This window comes from Heloderma suspectum, chromosome 4 (genome assembly GCF_057233095.1).
Source record: "Heloderma suspectum isolate Gila_16-S chromosome 4, 16-S_ref, whole genome shotgun sequence".
In the NCBI taxonomy this organism is placed as follows: domain Eukaryota; kingdom Metazoa; phylum Chordata; class Lepidosauria; order Squamata; family Helodermatidae; genus Heloderma; species Heloderma suspectum.
This window is the reverse complement of record NC_139461.1, coordinates 211,721,807-211,742,263: the sequence shown is the minus strand read 5'-3', so window position 1 is coordinate 211,742,263 and position 20,457 is coordinate 211,721,807. Positions and strand designations below refer to the sequence as shown.

At 40.1% G+C, this 20,457-nt stretch overlaps 1 protein-coding gene across 4 annotated transcripts; it reads left to right on the top strand.

Moving 5' to 3' along the window:
• The first annotated feature begins 515 nt into the window (after positions 1-515).
• On the top strand, positions 516-16,547 carry ACADM (acyl-CoA dehydrogenase medium chain). Of its 4 annotated transcripts, none has more exons than XM_084852188.1 (14): positions 516-565; positions 3,940-4,036; positions 6,607-6,704; positions 6,813-6,882; positions 7,861-7,961; positions 8,044-8,124; positions 9,044-9,174; positions 10,187-10,295; positions 11,847-11,987; positions 12,068-12,163; positions 13,089-13,337; positions 14,718-14,772; positions 14,892-15,037; positions 15,428-16,547. In XM_084852188.1, exons 1-14 carry the CDS (start codon positions 542-544, stop codon positions 15,470-15,472), a joined length of 1,443 nt encoding a protein of 480 aa, XP_084708314.1. In that variant the 5' UTR covers positions 516-541; the 3' UTR covers positions 15,473-16,547. The 4 variants fall into 4 exon arrangements, with proteins under 4 accessions (XP_084708314.1, XP_084708313.1, XP_084708316.1 ...); XM_084852187.1 differs by having other exon boundaries at positions 15,553-16,545; XM_084852190.1 differs by having other exon boundaries at positions 14,718-15,037.
• Positions 16,548-20,457: the final 3,910 nt, after the last annotated feature.

Genomic DNA, 20,457 nt, shown 5'->3' with positions numbered 1-20,457 from the left:
CTAGCAGTTTGCCTAGCTGCCTTATCTGGGGGTTACTGCTCACTCATCCCAGGCATGCGCAGCTCTTACAAAGCCACATACAATGGCTTTTAGGTTACATTTTTACTACACTATAATGTTTGTTTTGGGCCCCAGAAACAGCGCAAGCCCGCCATCGGCAGCCTCTGCCCGCCCTTGGAGGTGTGGCGGGGAGGATTGGGCCCAAGGGGTGGGCGAAGGCTACCTAGGGCCCACCAGAGGCAGGTTGCCGTGGGCTCCCCAGAACTTGGAACCGCGCCTGCTGGCACGACCTCATCGTGCATGAACGAGGCAGTTCAGCGTCTCGGGCCGGCCCCTCGATTTACCAGCAGATCTTTCCCTCGGCATTGCCCCCTGCCGCTGACGAACGTTACCCGAGCATTAGAGCAAGAACCCTACCGGCCCGCCTTCCTTCGCCCTCCGCTCCTCCTCCTGTATTGTGGGCCTGGCCGACCGCCTGCTGGGTGAGAGGTTAGAGTCTGACCCGTCAGGATCGCGACACAGGAGGGAAGACGGAGGTGTCATGGCTGCGCTCAAGGTCTCTCGGGTGAGGAGAAGGGGTGAGCGGGGATAGAGGGCTGGAAGGTTGTGCGAGGGGGAGACGTTGGGTGCGTGAATTAAAGGAAGCTGAAGAGACGACAAGCGGCGGCGGGACTTCGGGCCGTCCTGGGGGAGTTTGTATAACCGGGGGCTGGGGAGGGTTTCCGTCTTGCAGTGCAGCCTTCCTCGACCTGATGCCTTCCAGATGGGGGAGATGCTGCGAGTCGTAGTCCAATACACCTGGAGGGCATCGGGTGGGGTGGGGAGGCTGTTGCCGTGTATGGGGCGAGTAGGTTCAGGCTGGGACGGCACCCCAGCAGTGTCCTGCGTCACTCAGCTTCGTACAGACTGGTTTATCGTCTGGGAACTTTTAGTTTTCCGTTCCATTGGTTGCAATTTTCTATCAAAACGGAAACTTCTTGCAGTAACTCTAATGGACAGTTCGAAAGATAGTTTACTGGAGCCGCCAGTGACTCTAACGTAACCTGAAGAAACTGCAACGTTTCAAACTCGCACTATATTGGCAGGCCAACACAACCTATTATGAAAACAGAGAACTAGTATGACAAGCTGCACCAGCTTAGCTGTTTGCATTTGTCTTCTCCCCGCATTGCCTGCTGTTTACTGGTGTATAACTAAACATTTACCTATTTACTTGTGTTGAAAGTTCACCTCTGCTCCCATCTTGTTTCAGAGGGTCTGCTTGTATATAAAAAGTACTCGGTTTTAAAACAGAATTTAGCAGGTTATGCGCTCTTACTTTGATGAGTGATCAGATTCTGACAGTGGGGGAAGATCATGCAGGTACTTCTTACAACAATGCAAACATTATATTAGCAGGAAGTGAGAATAAATAGGACAAAAATTATTTTTGTGCAAAAGTTTTCTGAAACAAAACTATTACTATGAGAGTGAAAAACAGGAGAGTTTACCACAGAAAAAACAGGTAGATGGAAACAGCCACAATGGAAAGGTCAGAGCCTTGAAACCACTGAACCATTCTGATAGTAATGGAATCTGGTAGTAGCAGTGAGTACCCTTTTTTTCTTTTTCTTCTCCAGAATATGCTATGACAGGTAATGGATCAATTCCCAAGCCCTGAAAAGCAAGGAATTAAAGGAACAGGGTATAAAATGTCAGCAGTTGGCATTTGGGACTAACCTCCATAATTGTTTGCTGAACCATCACCTTTGGTGGGTGGGTGTGCATATGTGTGTGTTTATGTTTATAACACACACACACATACAACCTGTATGGCCACCCAATAACATATGTTCTCTGGGTGGCTTACAGAATTTTAAAAGAATAAAACACAATACTAAAATGCAATATCAAAATAGTAAAAGGCAGCATAAAACATATTATTTCCAAGGTATACAAGGAGCCACAGGTTATTTAAGTTCTTCAAGATAAATTATTCTTGTAAAGAGCTGTGAAGTTAAAAGTATGAAGATGAACGTACATATTATTAACCAACGCTTTCTGGCCTTTTAGTTAATATTGTACTTTGTTCTTCTCTTGCTGAAACCCCTGGGCTGTTTTACACTATTGTGTTTATACCCTGCTTAGTCAAATCTTATTTTCATTCCTGTCTGTTTATGTACCTACTTGGAGTTTAATAAAGATATCCTGGCAATCTGTTTCTCCCTGAAAGGATGCCTTGATCGAATAGGTCTCCTCTTTCTTTCCCTCGGTTGTTACTAATATTTCCAAATGTCTTGCAGCTATTTCTGCCTGGATGCTAGATTATTATTTCAGGCTTAACATGTATAGGATCATTAGTGTTTCCCCTAATGTTTTTTCTTGGCTTCTCCCTCAACTGGCAACATCACTCTGTAGTCTTTCCTGCAAGTTAAGAGCTTGGGTGTTATCTTCAATGCTTCTCGTTCTTAACTCACATTATTGCTCTCTCTCATAATTCTGAAATATGTCCATTTTATCCACTTCTATTAAACCCCTGATTCAGATTCCCATTCTTTCTATCCTCTGACTACTATCACTTTCTATCACTAATTTTATTAAACTTCCTCTCCATTGTGCTATGTATTGTTGTGCTTTCTCTGGGTCTCTTATTTGTGGAACTTTCTCTCTTAGATATTCAGCTAGCCTCTTTGACCCACTTTAAGAGTCATGAAAGTTTTCTTTCTTCATTTCCTTAATTTTCCATTTGACTTATTTGATTCATTCCTTATTTGCCAACTAATGATTGTATAGGTTTTACTTTATCTCTCTCTCTTTTTTACTTGCTTTTTTGTCTTAACTGGATAGTACGAAATTTTTCCCTTCCGAGACTGCTCTCCTTTTGTCTCATCTCTTTAGATTGTATGCCAGTGGATAGAGACCTGTTCCTTTTATTTCTATAATTGTATCCAATCTTAGCCTAATTTAAATCCCATTCATTTCAATGGGTCTGTTCTAAGTAGGATGAACATTGGATACAACTCTTAGGGTGCAATCCTATGGCTGCTAGTCAGTGGCTAGACGGCCATTGGACAGGTTGGTTCCTGGAGAACCAACCTCTACCCTCTCCCGCACTGTCTCGTAGGCAGCGTGGACGACCCTGCACTCCACGCTCGTAAGAGCAGTGAAAACGGGGCATTCCCAGGGGCAGGGTGGGGGTGGGGCAGAAGTGCCTTTCCGATGCTTCCTGTGCATCATCCAGCCTCGGCCCCCTGCCCCGCTCCAATTTCCCATGGCTAGACAGCTGAAATTGGCTGTCTACCCCCGAATGCAGGACGGCTGAAGTGTGGAGAAGATCCCCTCTGTGCTGCTCCTGCCCTGCATTGGATGGGCAGTTGCCTTCGAGTTTGGAGGTGGCTGCCTATCCCTATAGGATTGCAGCCTTAGTATATTTTGGATACTTTTATAAATAATTAATAATTAATGCTGATGATACTACTAGATCTTTAAGTGGTAACTAGGGCTAAACAATATAGTCTCCTATAGATGTATGTTCAACAGAACTGTGCAATAATAATTACTAAAATATTCAGTTTGCTTGTAGGAATTTTGATCCAGAAAAGGCAAGTACCCAAAGCAAGCACAACATAACAAGATCATAGAATCATAGAATAGTAGGGTTGGAAGGGGCATATAAGATCATCGAGTCCAACCCCCTGCTCAAAGACAGCACAGAGACAAATTTATTTTTAAAAAGAATCTAATATGTTTGAGCCCAAATTTGATATATTTTGAAGTATACAGTCTTGTAACAGAGGAATCAAGAAAGCATGTTGTGCTCCATGTTGAAGTATATAGAATTTATCAGCTACTTCTAGAGCAAAATGCTGTACTAAATGCATTGGTTTCTGCAGCCTTCTATGAAACTTTTTGTGTAGTAATAAGTTTTGTATTCAATTATTTTTAAAATCAAAATTTCAGGTGATACGAACCGTTGCTACATGTGGCTGGAGAGCACAGTCCAGTCAAGCTGCTGCAACATCACCAAAAGGCAAATATGCAGCTGGATTTAGCTTTGGTAAGTACTGACAAAGCATTGGGAAGTATTACCTAATGTTTATATTAAGAGTGCTCTCAGACAGGCAGCTCCTACCAGTCTAAAGGTATTGTGCAATTTATTTTTTGTGGTAAGAAAAGAGATCGAAGAAAACACAGGAGAAGTCAGGTTACAAATAGAAGACGACATTGTCTCCCGCTGTCCCTCCTTAAAATTATGTGTTTTGAGGCAGGATGAGCTTTCCAGATGAGCATTTACACAATAAAAACTCATATGGAAGCACCCTATGTCTTATACCCAAAATTTCCTGAAGAATCTAAAGGATTTTTTTTTTTGTGTCTAAAGGATTCTAAAGGTATCTAAAAATCTCAAGGGCTTTTGTGTTAGAGTTTGTACCTTGGGTCATTCTGCATATGCCAGGAGATAGATTTTTATGTTAAAGAAGAATCAATTCTTTATCTCCTGATCTTTATTTTTTTCTCAGTGCAGCCAGGGCATGGGTTGCTAATTTGATCGGGGTAACAGTGTACGGTTGTTTAGCCCTTTCCCTATCCCATTTCCCTAATCTACATTGCTCCACAAGCTGCTGTTTGCTCCATGAGGGAAAATACGGCATGATACAGGCACCTATACTTTTTTTCCCATGAAGCATACAGCAACTTGAGGGGGGCTATTGAGATAGACTAAGTAGTGCAGGAGGGAAAAGTTAAATGATCCCATGTTACTTTCCTGATCTGTTTAGCAGCGTTCTATGCTTACATTTAATAATTGTCAGGATATAAACCAGATCACTAGATATATTATGTAGTTTGCCCTTTACTTGCACAATGAATAGTTTCAGTATGGACTGAGAAGCATTTTTAGAAGTATTACAATCATTTCATGATTGTAATGTATACTTCGCTTTTGGACAGTCAGCATTTCTAAAAGCAGAATTCCAGGACGTATGTCTTCATTAAATAGTGGTTTAAAATTGGAGCATATTGACTCCCACATCACATGTGACGTTTTCACTCGAGCTTTCTTGAACAAAGATATTCTCTATAGTATCATTGTGGATGGGGGAAAAGAGTCAGTGTGCATCTTTCAACTAATGCTGGTACACTGATAACAGAGTGGTTGTGGCGGGGGGGAATTGTATTGGTGGGTGTGAAGGTTTGAGGCTTACAGAGGCAAGGAAAATAAAAAGGTCAGGCCTAGAGGCCTGTGTTTTTCTGTTGGATGGGGGAATCCCTGAGAGGAGTAGTTTCATTTCCTTGGTTAAGTTTCATTTTCATTTCCCCGGTTAAGTGTAATTTCTTAAGGTTTGAAACAGTACTTTTGGTTTTGAGGAAGGAGGGTATATAAAGAGAGCGAGAGAGCCAGTAGGCAGAGCCTGAAGAGGGAGCAGGAAGAAGCAGCCTGGAAAAGTCTTAAGTGCAGCTAGGGTAAAGGAACTTGCATTTTGCAACTGTTATTTTCTTTTAATGCCTTTTAATTGCCTTAACTCAGCTCTATTGTGTAAGTACCTTTAGTTGTGATTTGCTTGCTTTAATTTACCAGTAAACTGTTGTGGTTAAAACCCCAGGTGTCTTGGAGTGTCAATCACCCCACATCTACAGCCTAAACCCCATGCTGGGACTCTTAGTGGGTTTTTGGATTTGCCCCAAATCTTCAGGGATCATGGGGAAACTCCTGACCTACTTCCATCTAAGGTTTTTAAAAATATTATTCTAAATGTCTTTGGACATGGTATCAAGGGAAAGCAGTATACAAAGGACATAACAACATATAGCGAAGGGCTGATCCTATACTCAGCCCTTTGCCAAAGTGGTGTTCGTCTGAATCCTGTCTGCTTTAAAGGAAAATCTTGGTATTCAGACTATGAGCTTTTCCATGTTCAGAGGCAGTATGCTACTGAATCTCACTCGCTGGGAAGCAACACTGGAGAGGTCTGTTTCATTGAAGTCCTGGTTATGACTTCCTGGAAGCATCTGATTGGTCACTGTGGGAAACAGTGCTAAAATAGATGTGCCTCTGATCTGATCCTGAAAGACTCTTATGTCCTTAGGTGGAAAAACCTGGTCTAAGATAGGAGTACTCCAACCTCCAAGTGATATTGGAATCCAACTCCCATCAGCCCTAGTCAGCATGGCCAGTGACCAGGGACTATGGGAGTTGTAGTCCAAAACATCTGGAGGGCACCAGGTTGTCTACCCTGGTCTGAAGGAAGGTATGAAGCAGCTGGTGTGAGTTCACTCACAAATAGATGCTTCTGTAAGAGACAAATTATCCATTTAAGAGGGGTATTGTTAGAGGCTCCTGTTTTTTCTTCACTGCCCCAAGCACTGTTCCATAATTATGTTTTCTCCTTAGTTGGATTTTCTTTTCAGCTGATGGTGCCTAGAAAATTCTGTTGTCTTCCATTCAGGCAGAGCTTTCCCAGTGGAAGAATTAGAGATGACACTTAGGTGCCACAATACTCTGGGTACACAATGCTGCTAGAGTGCAGTATTGCAATCCTGAATACTGTCTTGCATAATTCTGGATACTTGAAGGTCACATTTTTAGGCATATTTGAGGATTTGAAATAAAAATGCCATATTTTTTAGAACTTACTGAAGAACAGAAAGAATTTCAAGCTACAGCTCGTAAATTTGCTAGAGAGGAAATCTTGCCTGTTGCTGCTCAGTATGACAGAACTGGAGAGGTAGGTTTGCTGAATAGAACGGAAATGTCCTGCTTAACGTTTCATTGAGTAAACTTCTCTAAACAGAGAAACTGTACATAAATATTTTCATATCTCTTTACTTTCTAGTATCCTGCTCCCCTCATAAAAAGGGCGTGGGAGCTTGGCTTAATAAATTCACACATACCAGAGAGCTGTGGTAAGTAAACTACTTTTAAAGCTATAAAACAGAATAGACTCAGGAGCACTTTTATAGGAGTCAAAGATACTATGGATTTTATAATAAAATATTTTCTGAATTTGAAAAAGGAATAATGATAGCCAGCTTATCTGATGTAAGATAAATTCTCATTTATTGGCATACTATTAGAAACAGTAGTGGTGTCAAACAATCAGGGCTGCTTTACACATGAATGTATATCACTTTTATTTCTCTATGGTATTCTTAATAATTGGTAGATGAATGTGTGAACAACCTTCATTGAAGGCCATTGAGCTTGTTCCAAACTTTCCCCTCCGTGAATGGAAAGGCTCCTTCCGTTGGCAGAGGGAACAAGGATCCAGCTGAGGCTTCCCATGGGGAAGGAAGAGGGCAGTGATTTTTGCTAATTCCTTCTTTGCCCTGCACCCCCAGTGCCATCTCTCACACTATTCCAGAGAGTCCCCCAATCCTAAGGAGCAGCTTCTCAGGGGGAGAAGGAATTGGTGATAATCACCAACCTGCCCCCTTTCTCCAGGGTGAGTTGAACTCCACTGAGCACAAGTCTGGACCCACCCAGCCCATTGTGCTGGAGCTGGACTGTCCTGTCTCCCACAGGTCTATCTATCACCAACTGCCCTGTGAGAAAGATCCTGATGACTCGTTATGTCTTGCTGTTGTGGTGCTTATCACATATAAGCTGCCTTGGAATCATTTATATCCTGAAAGGTGGGATATAAACAATCACCATTAAATAAAATTCTGTCGATAGCTGTGGCATTTAATCTGTTAGCCAGTCACACATGCAAACCATGGGAGCAATAGGGAGCAATTGTGTGCCCAGTCCTGATTAGAGTGAACTAGGATGTATATTGGTCTCAGTGTAACATGGCATACATTTAATATATAGAAATAATTAAATGTGTGCCATAATATGGATTTTTATGGGACTACTTGTTCAATAATATTTTCTCATAGGTGGCCTTGGCCTTGGCACTTTTGATGCCTGCCTTATTACTGAAGAATTGGCATATGGATGTACGGGGGTTCAAACTGCTATTGAAGCAAATTCCTTGGGTGTAAGTATTTTCTCTTTTCTTTGTGGTGTTTAGTCTAGACAATGACTTCCTATGTATTAAAAGAATAAACCTTTTCTTGTAGCAAATGCCAGTCATCATTGCAGGAAATGAGCAGCAGCAGAAGAAATATCTGGGAAGAATGACTGAGGAACCCATGATGTGTGTAAGTGGTTTTTCCATGTCTATAGAACCTGTGCACACTTGTTATAAAGTCTGGTTAACTTTGCTGAGATCATTGAAATGTATATGTTACTCATTTGCCAGTTATGAGCAGGACATCAAGTATTGTTTAAAATATATGCAGATCTTGGCAACATTGTGAAACTTAACTGGCATGCTAATTCTGGCTGTACCACACAATTTATTGTAAATAAGTGCTAGTAAATTGAATGGAAGGACAATAAAAACTAAATGTTAAGGGAAAATCCACTGCATTTATGTGAACACAGAGTGGGATTTTTCAAACATAAAAATCACTAAAAGGCTGGTATCTATATATTCAGTAACAACTAAATATGATGGGTCATTGATGAAATAAGCTGCCAGTAAAGCATTCTAAAAGCCTCTCCAGTCAATGATTGTTTAATAGTATGGCCTTGGTCCAGAAGTGTATATACAGCTTCTATGTGCATAGTAGGCATGGATCTTTTTAATGTAGGAAGTAATTTGCATGCCCATAGGAATGTGAGTATGAATTGGCTTCCGTCACTGAAATGAATAGGAAACCATGGAAATGCAAGAGTATAACAGGGACATAATTTTATTATTAGAAGCCTCTTTTCACTCCTGGTAGCGTTGTACCATTCCAAAAGGACAACATACTTTTCATAATTCTTTTTATTCTAATTTTAGTTACAGTTATTCTGTTATAAATAAAGAAGACTCTTGATAAATTACTGATTTATAAATGAACAGTGAAGCCTTTACACTGTGTCCATGTGGAGCTAGTGGATCTAGTGTTCATATCTTTAAATTGTAGGCCATCACAAGAAATATATAAAACCAGCTGTGTGATAGTATGTAATACTATCATATTTATTAAATTTCTTTGTCTCTTCAGTATGTACATTTTATTTTTTCAGGCCTACTGTGTAACAGAACCAGGAGCAGGCTCTGATGTAGCAGGTCTGAAAACAAGAGCTGAAAAGAAAGGAGATGAATATATAATTAATGGACAAAAAATGTGGATCACCAATGGTGGCAAGGCCAACTGGTATAGCAGTTGTTACTTAGCTAACTTAACTTTTTATGTAGTGCTTCCCTTTTTACATATTAAAATACTGATTTATACATCTAAAAGTCACTTTCCAGCATCTGACCACTCTTGTATTATACTCCACGTGGCCAAGAAACAATGGGCAGACTGCAGTGGGGTGCTTCCACGCTCACTGATTCTCTTCCACCCCACCAATTATGTTGTGCCAGCAGTCCCCACTGCTTGTGCAACAGTGTTTTAGCATGTCCAGGGTAACCCAAAACAAGCAGAATGCTCATTTCTGGAAGGAGGCAAGTCAGTGGAGCTCCCTTATATGAGGTCTGCTGACCTACCTCCTTCCAGAAATGAGCATTTCCACTCATTTCTGGGCTTCCCCTAAGAAGCGCTAAACCTCCCTTGCATAAGCAGTGAATCCCGCTTGTGCAACACAATGGGCAGGACCCACCACTTGTGCAAAGGAATTGGTGAGGTGGAAAAGAATCAGTGGGGGCGTAAGCACCCCGTTGTATACTGCCCATTGTAGAAATAGGAGGGTTGGGGGGATTTGGTATTGCTTTTTACCTTGCCCCAAATGGAACAAGAGCTAATGTATATCCTGTGTTCCTGATGACAAACCAAGAGTTGCCTTGGGAAGGAAAGAATGGAGAGGCAATTTAGTTAGTGACTATGGGCCAAAGACTGAGGACAAATATGTAAGGCGCAGGGATAAAGTAATCCCTTGTGAATGTTTCCTCATGCTGCCACTGTGCATATTTCGTTGTGAATATTTCATTGTTCTGTTCCTATTGTATAATACTTCGCACTTCAAAGGATTAGTCTCTGATCCCAACTGTGTTAATTCCCAGTAAACTCGGTGGGACACAAATAGAGTGCTGTGAGCCTGTTTTGACCCCATTATTTGAATGCTTGATTGGTATTTAGTTTGTGGTGATAAAACTACCGTAAGAGTGTTATGGTAGAGTGAAAAGTCAAAGTTAAGTCACTGTAGTTTCTGTTTGTGTTTTACTAGGTATTTTTTATTGGCTCGTTCCAATCCTGATCCCAAAGCTCCTACAAGCAAAGCATTTACTGGATTTATTGTGGAAGCTGACAGACCTGGAATACAAATTGGAAGAAAGGTGGGGTTGATATATTTTAATCTTAATTAAGTTACTAGGAATTCTCAATAGGTGAATATAAATAACCATATATAAATAGCCTTATAATTAGCATTTAGTCACCTGTATTACATAGCAGTTGTTCCAAGCAAAATACTTAGTTATAGTGCTCTTCTTGCTAGGGGAGCAGGAGAGAGCACTTGCACATACCAACCTCAGTAGAACATAAATGTGAGAGTAGAGTGGCGTGTCCATTATTTATGAATGAAATAAAACAGCCTGGCAAATGAATATTTGCCAGCCTGCTACTTAAATCACCAGCTTCTCTGTCATACTCCATGTAAGCTCATTTGTTTTCCAAGAGAGTGGGAGGAGAACTCACATGCAGTAGCAGCTGAGGATGAGCAGATGAGCTTCTAATAAACACAGGAGGTTGGCTACCGCTTCCTCAGTCGTTAGCTGGAAGACTGTGGGTTTTAGAGGCATCTTATGCATGCAGGATTCCTATATGTGGAAGGGCTTCTCTATTCACTGCAGAACTGGGGTTATCATTGCACCCATTTCCACTGTGTACGTGGAGATCCATAGTGTGCATGGAGAAGTCTGTACTTGCCAAAAATTTGGTACCTTTGAAATTCCCCCAGGATTTTAGATTGTGATCAAAGTGCCAAGATGATTGAGAGGGCCTACTTATTCGCAGTGCTTTCCTGTACATGCCTACTCAGAAGTAAGTCACATTGAGTTCAGTGGAGTGTATTCCCCAGTAACTGGGGACGACACATTACAGCCTTAGTCTAACTTCTACCTTTATTTTCAGTTAGTAGCATATTTAGTCAGGTGAAAAAAAGAATTCATTTTGATAACTTGATATTCAACTAATATTCATGGAATTTCTCTCACTTGTGAAATCCAGAACTACACATTCAGAGTACATACAGAATTGTTCTCAGAATTGTACAAACAGTTTGTCTGCAGGGAAGTATAACTAGTGGAAGTAAAGTATTGCATCTGGTAAAGTGATAGGATAGAATAGAATAAAATAGAAGTCTAGTCTAGCCTAGCCTAGTCTTGTTAGTATAGTTTAAAGAGAGAATACCACCGTTTTTCTTCCAAGCCTCTTCCTAACATGTAATAGCTGGCAGGTCTGGTTTTTTGTATCTTATTGAGGGTTGATCCTTATTGTGTTAAGGCCCTGAAGTGTACGAAAATGTCAGATACAATTCGAATATTTTGGTTTCATTTCTTCTATATGTCTTGGTCTACCACTTTTTATGCTTCTGTGGGACTTTCTTAGAGCAGCAAAAGTTAGATTTTTAAAAAATAAAGCCTTGGATTTACTGTAATACATTGACAACATTTCAAGAGGATACCAATTATTTTGAAACTTCTAAAAACCTTAAGACTTTTCTTTTTAATATATTTTTAGTGTGTGTGCAAATCTCATGCCTGTAGCACCTACAGTACATTATTTGTGCAGTCCTGATTTTAAAAGGACCAATCTGTATTTGTTTTCCATTATATTAAATTGTTGTTTGAATGGATAATTATATCTTCTATAAACTTCCTTTTCAGGAACTTAATATGGGTCAGCGCTGCTCAGATACAAGAGGGATTATTTTTGAGGATGTAAGAGTGCCCAAAGAGAATGTTCTCATTGGTGAAGGAGGTGGCTTTAAAATAGCCATGGGAGCATTTGATAAAACAAGGCCTCCAGTAAGTATCTGAAGTAAGTTTGAGAAAAATCTCATACTTTTAGAGTTCTTGTTTTATGATATCCATCATTAAAAACACAGGTAGCAGCTGGTGCTGTAGGACTAGCACAGAGAGCTTTGGATGAAGCTACAAGGTATGCTATGGAAAGAAAAACCTTTGGAAAGATAATCGCAGAGGTATGTGAATTTCCAGTCACTTACATGATATAGTTTCCATTTAATATGTATTAAGGGAGCTCTTTTTCACAAAGTGTTCGTAGGGACCAAAAGAACCCCTAGGCAAACTGGAAGTCAAAATGCAGGTAAAAATGAAATATAATTTAGTAATCTCTTACTAGAAACCACATAAATTAGCAGTAGTGAAACTTCATAAAAGGCCTCCTGTGGTACAAGAGGATTCAAGATTGCGACACTTGGCAGTTAAAACAGCAGACCATCATATGGCAAAGCTACTGCTGATTCTGTCAATGTGGGGTAAAACAGGTGGCGAACCAGTGGCCCTCAGAAGTTTTTGGACTCTCTCCAGCCAACATGACAGTGGTTAGGGATAATGGGAATCCAAGAATATTCTAGGGGGCCACAGGTTGCTCACCCCTGGACTAATGCAATCATTAGTATAGCAATTATTGGGTATTAACTCTGTTTCTCCATACATATGTTTGACCATAAGGCATTTTAGGCTTTTCTTGTTTGTCACTAGCAGATGAAATGATTTAATAATCTGCCATCTGTCTTTTACTTTGATATATAAGAACTTTGGATTAAACTAGCGTTAGTTTATGACAACTGTAATGCTAGGATTGCAAAATGAACACAGCTGGGGATAAGGTAGAATAGAAAGCTGTGAGATGTCAAGTAGTCTTAAGGAAATCTTGATAATTTAAAAGCAGATAAAGGTTGTAATTGTTCTGTCACTTGTAATATATACCTGGGGTTTGGACTGTGAATTGGGGCTTTGACAGTTGTCCTATTCCATTGCTATACTGTTCTATGGAATACCTTTAAAACAAAATATTTAATTATGAGTATACACTATCCTTTTGCATTCTATATCATACAAGTGAACTTTAAAAAATTTACCTATGTTCTTCAACAATCATAGCACCAAGCAGTGTCCTTCATGCTGGCTGAAATGGCGATGAAAGTGGAGCTTGCTCGCCTGGCTTACCAAAGGGCAGCATGGGAGGTAGATGCTGGTCGCAGAAATACCTACTATGCATCTATAGCAAAGGGATATGCTGGAGATATTGCAAATCAAGTAGCTGCGGATGCTGTCCAGATTTTTGGAGGAAATGGATTCAATAGTGAATACCCAGTAGAAAAACTAATGAGAGATGCCAAAATCTACCAGGCAAGTAATCCATATGATGTTAATACTGGGGTTGTCACCCAATAAAGAAAACATTAGTGGATAAATCGTATTAGTCTATTAATAGACTAAATTTGCATATGAGAAACAATGATTGTAAAGAGAAAAGAATACTTGTTTTTTAGATGGTATGTCATAGCAACAATCAGCTTAAGAGGCATTCTCATGGGAGAGAGTCACTTTTAAAGTGGCACTTGCCATCTGCTGTTTTTGTGAGTACTTGTATTAAAACAATTGGGGACATTCTTTTTTAGTCATTCAAAATGTTTGTTTTTAATCTGTTACTCTAACTGATTGACTTCGCAATTTTTACAACAAAGTAGAAACTCTTAAATGAAGAAAAACTAACAGCTCAATCCTTACAGTCTTAACTTGGAATTATATCCCACTGATTAATTTTAATGGCACTAACTCCCAAGAAGCCTGCTGTAATTTGCAGCCATGAAGATGGCTGCAAAGATGCAAATTATGATCCTATGCATATTTACTCTGAGTTCAGAAGTACCTAAGTCCAAGTAACCATGCGTAGTAATTTTAAAGCAGATTGCCCCTGTCTTAGATTTAAAAGGACTTCTAGATGACTACGTGCTCTGTTTTTTTTAAGTATAGCTAGAATAATTTGCAAGGAAATTGAACAGATTTTAATTGTATCAAAGTGCAGTTAATTGTACCTACCTGCTAGTTACAAAACTTTTCACATTACATTATGTACTGCTAAACCATTGTATTTTTAGAAAATCATTAACATAGGTGGCAATTACAAACAAAACATATTGTCTTAGATCTAGTATCATTTACCAAAAAGGGCATTAGTTGGCAAAGCCCAGGCTATATCCATTCTTTTCTTATCCTATACAAATGCTGGCTAAGATCTAAAAAATGCTGGTTAAGATCTAAAGGATTTCACAGCTAGTTCTGCACACACCAGAGCAGCCTCCCGCAACCTTGTAGTCCAAAACATCTGGAGGGTGCAACTCCCATCAGCCCTAGCCAGCATGGTCAATGCTCAGGGATTATGGAAGTTGTAGTCTAAAACATCTGAAGGGCACTCAGTTGGAGAAGGCTGTAATGGAGGCTTTGGCTTTGTTAAAAAGCAGCCATTCAAAGAAAAAGTCTAATCTCACTGAACATCCCTGGCTCCTTAGGTTTACCTAAAGTAGCTCATTGGACCCCAGAAGTTCAGCCTTGCAGTACTCAATGAAAATTCTGTTATCCCCATTATACATCTGTAGCAAGTTGTACATTGAATTGGTAGCATATTAATGGTCACTTAAGATGTCCACTGTGTTTTCACTGACTTTCTAAATAATTTTGAAGTGGCTCAAAAACACAGACCACTTACTATGCAATTTCTCTTTTCAGATATATGAAGGAACAGCTCAGATTCAGAGGCTGATCGTAGCTCGTGAACATATTGGTAAATTTAAGGGTTGAGAGAACTTTGAAACAAAAAAGAGAGGAAGGCTTTAATTCCTGGCATGTATTAACCTGACTCTGCAAACATTTGTCTTTATTCTGGTATGTTATTTTTTTAAGGTTGGAAGACAAAAATGCCCTCAAAAGTAGTAGAATTTTTTTCAGCTGCACAACTGTTTCAAATTTTCTCTTTATGGAAAGGCTGGTCACTTAACTTTGGAACTGTTAGCTGGAGATTTCCTGAAACATGCAATCACTACATACCTGTGAGTACTGAATGCCTTAGTAGAATTTTACACTTTCACCTAACTTCATAGTGACTCAAATAGTCCTCCAAAGTAGTCCTCTGTGCAACACCTTTGACGTGCCTAGGTTTTGACAACTGAATTATGTCACTTGACATGTATTGTATTAAGACTTTGATATCAGTAGTGGCAGTCTGAGATTCTATGTCTTACATCTGCAAATAATGTAATATTGGGGTAGTGCCACTAAGAGTGATTCTGTGGAATAGAAGAATTCTCAGTTGACCATTTTATCATACGCTTATCACTGAATTAGCACTTAGCACAGTAGGTCTATATTTTAATGACTATTAAATACTGCATGTTGTACACAACGTAAAGTGTGAAATGTTTTATCTCTTACAATCACAGCAGCTGTGTTATCTGCAGGTTAGATCCAGACTGGCAGTTCTGTGAATGGAAAGGCTCCTTAAATTCACAGAACAGACTGAGATCCAATGGAGGCTTGTCAGTTATCTCTTCTGTCCCTTATGCAGCTTCTTCTCTGGAATAGAGAAGGGGAAGGATGGATTGACAAAATCACCTCTCACCCTTTCCGGATCTCCACCAACCATAAGTCTGGATTCAGTCTACTTGTAGACCCTCTGTACTGAAGCTATTCAAAATACCTACATGGTGGATCATTTCTTATGCTTTGTTCAACAGCACACAGAGCAATGTGAAATGATGGACCTTACCTCTTACTTTGAAATCAGTGCCTATCTGAATCCATGCTAGTATGTTTAAAGCAGAAGCTAAGAAAAAGTCACCTTTTTGTGCACATTATATTTTGTGCAACTTTGTATGTTGCAGTTGCAAAATAAAAACTGTGTTGCCTGCCTTCAGCTTTATTGAGGAGTATACATTACTAATGGTTATAGTGCCTTTGCATTTGGTTATAGCAACCTTACTAAATGAATGTTTTGTAACAGTCAAATATGATGAAAATAGCCATACAATGCAGTATTTTTGCTAGAAATATTTATAGTACCAGCATTATTTTGACTAGCTATGGTTTTAAATTAAAAACAAACTAGTCTGAGACCAGAATTCTAGATAAAAAGTTTAAAAACTTTCTTTGTAACCTGGGATGTGAATTTCTTTTGACAGTGAAATAGAAAACAGCGTATTTACATTAGTATTAAATCTACGCTAAGAAGTGGCAAGTATATTGGTGTCCAGTCTTTGCTTCAATTGTAGTTCAGTTAAATTAGTTGTGTGCCTCATAGAAATTACCTCAGAAGTGGCAAGGGTGTATATCCTTGCCATGGAAACTGAAGAATGTGTAGCTTTTGGAGGTAGTGAGTTTATATTGCAATGCCAGATAGCAGAGCATTAAGAAAGTATCTTCATTTATAACACATTGATCAATGTAACTGTACTGCTGGAGCTTATTGAAATAAAATGTTTTGTATTGTACGTTGTCTTGGGAAATGCAGCTGTAAAAGGTGGCAAGGAAATGCAGTGAATAAAGCAAATGAATGAATGAATGAATGATCTGGTGTTGTGTAGGAGCTGTGTTTAGTGGACTGCAGCCAATATCAATCCAAACAGTATAAACTTGTCATAGTTTTCTAATACAATGACTTGCACAAGTATTCACCCCCCTTTGACTTTTCCACATTTTGTTTTATTACAACCTGGAATTAAAATGGATTTAATTGGGATTTCTTGTCACTGATCTACACAAAATAGTCCATAATGTGTGTGTGTGTGGGGGGGGGATCTACATATTTTACAAAATGATTTACAAATAAAAAACTGAAAAGCCTGGATTGCATAAGTATTCACCCCTTTTGCTGTGACACCCCTAAATAAGCTGTGGTGCAAACAACTGCCTTCAGAAGTCACATAATTATTGAATGGAGTCTACCTGTGTGCAATTCAAGTGTCACATGATCTCAGATTAAATACACCTGTTTCTGGAAGGCTCTAAAATTTGTTGGAGAGCATGTCTAAACAAACAGCATCATAAAGACTAAGGAGCTATCAAAACAAGTCCAAGATAAAGTTCTGGAGAAGCACCAATCAGGGTTGGGTTAATATATATGTATGTATATCCCAAACTATGAACATCTCTCCGAGCACCATTGAATCCATTATTACAAAATGGAAAGAATATGGCACAACTACCACTCTGCCTAGAGAAGGCCGTCGGCAAAACTCAGTGACCAGGTAAGGAAGGCATTAGTCAGAGAAGGGACCAAGAGGCCAATGGTAACTCTGAAGGAGCCGGAGAGATCCACTGAGACTGGAGAAACTGACCATGGGACAACTATCACCCAGACACTCCATAAAGCTGGGCTTTATGGAAGAGTGGCAAGAAGAAAGCCATTGCTGGAAAAAAAAACCCATCAAATCCCATTTGGATTTTGCCAAAAGGCATGTAGGAGACATAGCAAACGTGGGAAAAGGTTACCTGGTTCGCTGAGACCAAAACTCAACTTTATGGCATTACCACTAAACGCTATGTGTGGCACAAAGCCAACAGTGCTCATTGCCCTGAGAACACCATCCCCATGGTGAAGCGTGGTGGCAGCATCATGTTCTGGGGATGCTTCTCATTGGTGGAAACTGGTCAGGATTGGAGGCAAGATGGATGGAGCCAAATACAGGGCAATTTTAGAGAAAAACCTGTTTCAGTCTGCAAGGTACCTGGGACTGGGGTGGAGGTTCACCTTCCAGCAGGTCAATGACTCTCAACACACAGCCAAAGTTACACTGGAGTGGTTTAAAACCCAGTCTTAAAATAGACCAGTGAAAGCCCAGACTTCAATCCGATTGAGAATCTGTAGCAAGACTTGAACATTGCTGTTCACCTATGGTCCCCATCCAACCTGACAGAGCTTGAGCAATTTTGCCCAGAAGAATGAGCAACAATTGCATGATCCAGATGCACAAACCTGGTAGAGACTTACTCAAAAAGACTCATAGCTGTAATTGCTGCCAAAGGTGCTTCTACCAAGTATTACTTGGGGGGTGAATACTTATGCAACCAACAAATGCCAGTTTGTTTTTGTTTAACTTTTGTGCCACAATAAACATACTTTGAACCTTCAAAATGTTAAATACGTTGTGTAAATCAAGTAAAATGCCAATTAAATCCATTTCAATTCCAGCTTGTAACACAACCAAATGTGGAAAAGTCAAAGGGGGGGGGGAAATACTTAAGACACTGTATGTCTGGAATAAAAATGCTTTTCAATAACTTGTGTCTCAACTAAACTATGCTTTTGACATTTGTTCTGGTGGAAAAAAATGGGTGATCAAAGAGTGTTTTTTTTACTGACAGGTACAATTTTTCTTGTGTGGTGACAGTACACAGTCTGTAATTTGTGTCTTACAGAGCAATACTATGGCTGCTAGTCAGCAGCTAGACAGCCATAGGATATGTCGGTTTCCGGAAACCGACCTCAGAGCCCACGCTCCAAGGTCAGTTCCCTGAGAACCCCCTCGCAGGCAGCGTGGAACAGGAGCGCGGAGTGGCGAAACGGGGCATTCCTGGGCGGGGAAGGCGGAAATGCTGGTACAACATGTCCTATGAGTCATCCGGCAGCCACCTCTCCTGCTCCACTTTTCCATGGCTAGACAGCCGAAATTGTCTGTCTAGCTGCAAATGCAGGGCAGCTGAAGCACAGAGGGGACAATCCCCTCCGTGCTTCCTGTCCTGCATTGGATAGGCGGTTGCCTCCAAGTTTGGAGGCAGCCGCCTATCCCAATAGGATTGCGCCCTTAGTTTCACATACAACATTCAATTCTTTTTCTTAAAAGTATGATCTGTCTTCTCATGTTTCAGATCATCTTTGTGATCAATTTAAGAGTGCAGCTTGAATGTTGACATTTTTACTGCACTGTCTTTAAAGTCCAAAAAAGCCATTCATCTTTAGTATTAATTTTTAAACACAAAGCCACCATTACTATTTTTGAGAAAAATGTAGTACTTTAGCAAGAAGGTGTAGGAAATAAGGTAACTGAGTCTTTCAAAAGTCCCTTGCTCAAATTTTCATACATACATAGTAGGTTATATATAAACACAGCCATGGTCCCCTCCTAATTCTCTTTGAAGGTAGGTTATTTTATTTAAAGTATTTTTATCCTGCTCATCAGCCCAAAAGACTCCTGAAGCAGCTTGCATACAGTCAGTAAAACAAGATTTCCAGCACACAGGTTTAGTCTAAAAAACACAAAACAGAAGCAAAAAGGAATGGTGGGCGCCGGGGAGGGTAGGGTAGGGTAAGTCCCTCACTTCAATAGGGCTGGTGGAATAGTGCAGCTTCCCTCTATCCCTCAGTACACCTGAAAAAATAGCTACTGGTGACAGTTGAGGGTGGAGGACTATAGTATATTGCATATTGCCACCTTTATTTTCAGAAAATCTCGGCTGTGAATTCAAGAGCTTCTCCCCCCCCCCGGATTAGAGTGATAGTCTAGTTCAATTCACTGCTTGGCTATAAAGCTAATGCAGTAGCCCTGGAAAGTGCCTGGTTTAACTCTATTTCACAGGCGTGTTGCAAGAGTGAAAGGCTACTCTCAATTCCTTGGGATACATAACTTTTAGATACATAAATGTCAAGCATCAGTGTTCATATACTTTTCTAAAGATGCTTTAAATGAAAGTGGTACTAGTTTTATTTTGTAAATAAATACAAAATAAAGCTAATACCACTTTCATTTAAAGCATCTTTAGAAAAGTATATGAACATTGTATGCTTGAAATTTAGGTATCTAAAAGTTATGTTTGCATAACAACATGAATGGCTGTGTAGCCCTACAGAGCTGTCACTAATATGCAGTTAAAACTCATTCCATTTCCATTATTTTGCTTTCCTTGAAGGAGAAAATGTTCTTCCTATCTTACCTTAGAAATGTTTTCTGCTGAGTTTTCCCTCTAAGCTACCTCTATAAAATACCGTTATGCTGCAGCTCAGCACGTAGGAATCAATTACATCAGCCTTCCCTAACCAGGTGCCCTCTAGATATTCTGTACTACAACTCTCATCATCCCAGCCAATTGGTCTTGCTGGCTGGGGCTGATGTGAGTTGTAGTCCAAAACGTCTGGAGGGCACAAGGTTGGGGAAGACTGAATTACATGAACAGTGAAAAAGGACGACTCTAGGATTGCTAATTGAGAACAAAACTCTTGTAGCACAGTTATTTTCTGAAAATATTTCCGAAGGCACTTGGTGAAACGTAGGCAGTCAGTGTAGTCGGCTACTACACCTTCGGAAACTGTACTTCCCCACTGGTTTCCATTCATGTTTAACCATGGGGCCTATCTAGCCTTATGCCAAAACTGAAACCCTTTTAGCTTTTTGGAGCTGGCGTGAATCTGCTGACGAACTGAGCTCTCGCAAGAATAAATAAGCCGCAAGCAGCCAAAAAAAATCACGTGCGTGGGAGA

Excerpts from the sequence above, each read along its gene's own strand:
- ACADM (XM_084852187.1), top strand. The coding sequence starts at position 542 with ATGGCTGCGCTCAAGGTCTCTCGG. Across the intron at positions 7,962-8,043 it reads TTGAAGCAAATTCCTTGGGT|CAAATGCCAGTCATCATTGC; the intron begins GTAAGTATTTTC and ends CTTTTCTTGTAG. Across the intron at positions 12,164-13,088 it reads TTGGAAAGATAATCGCAGAG|CACCAAGCAGTGTCCTTCAT; the intron begins GTATGTGAATTT and ends CAACAATCATAG.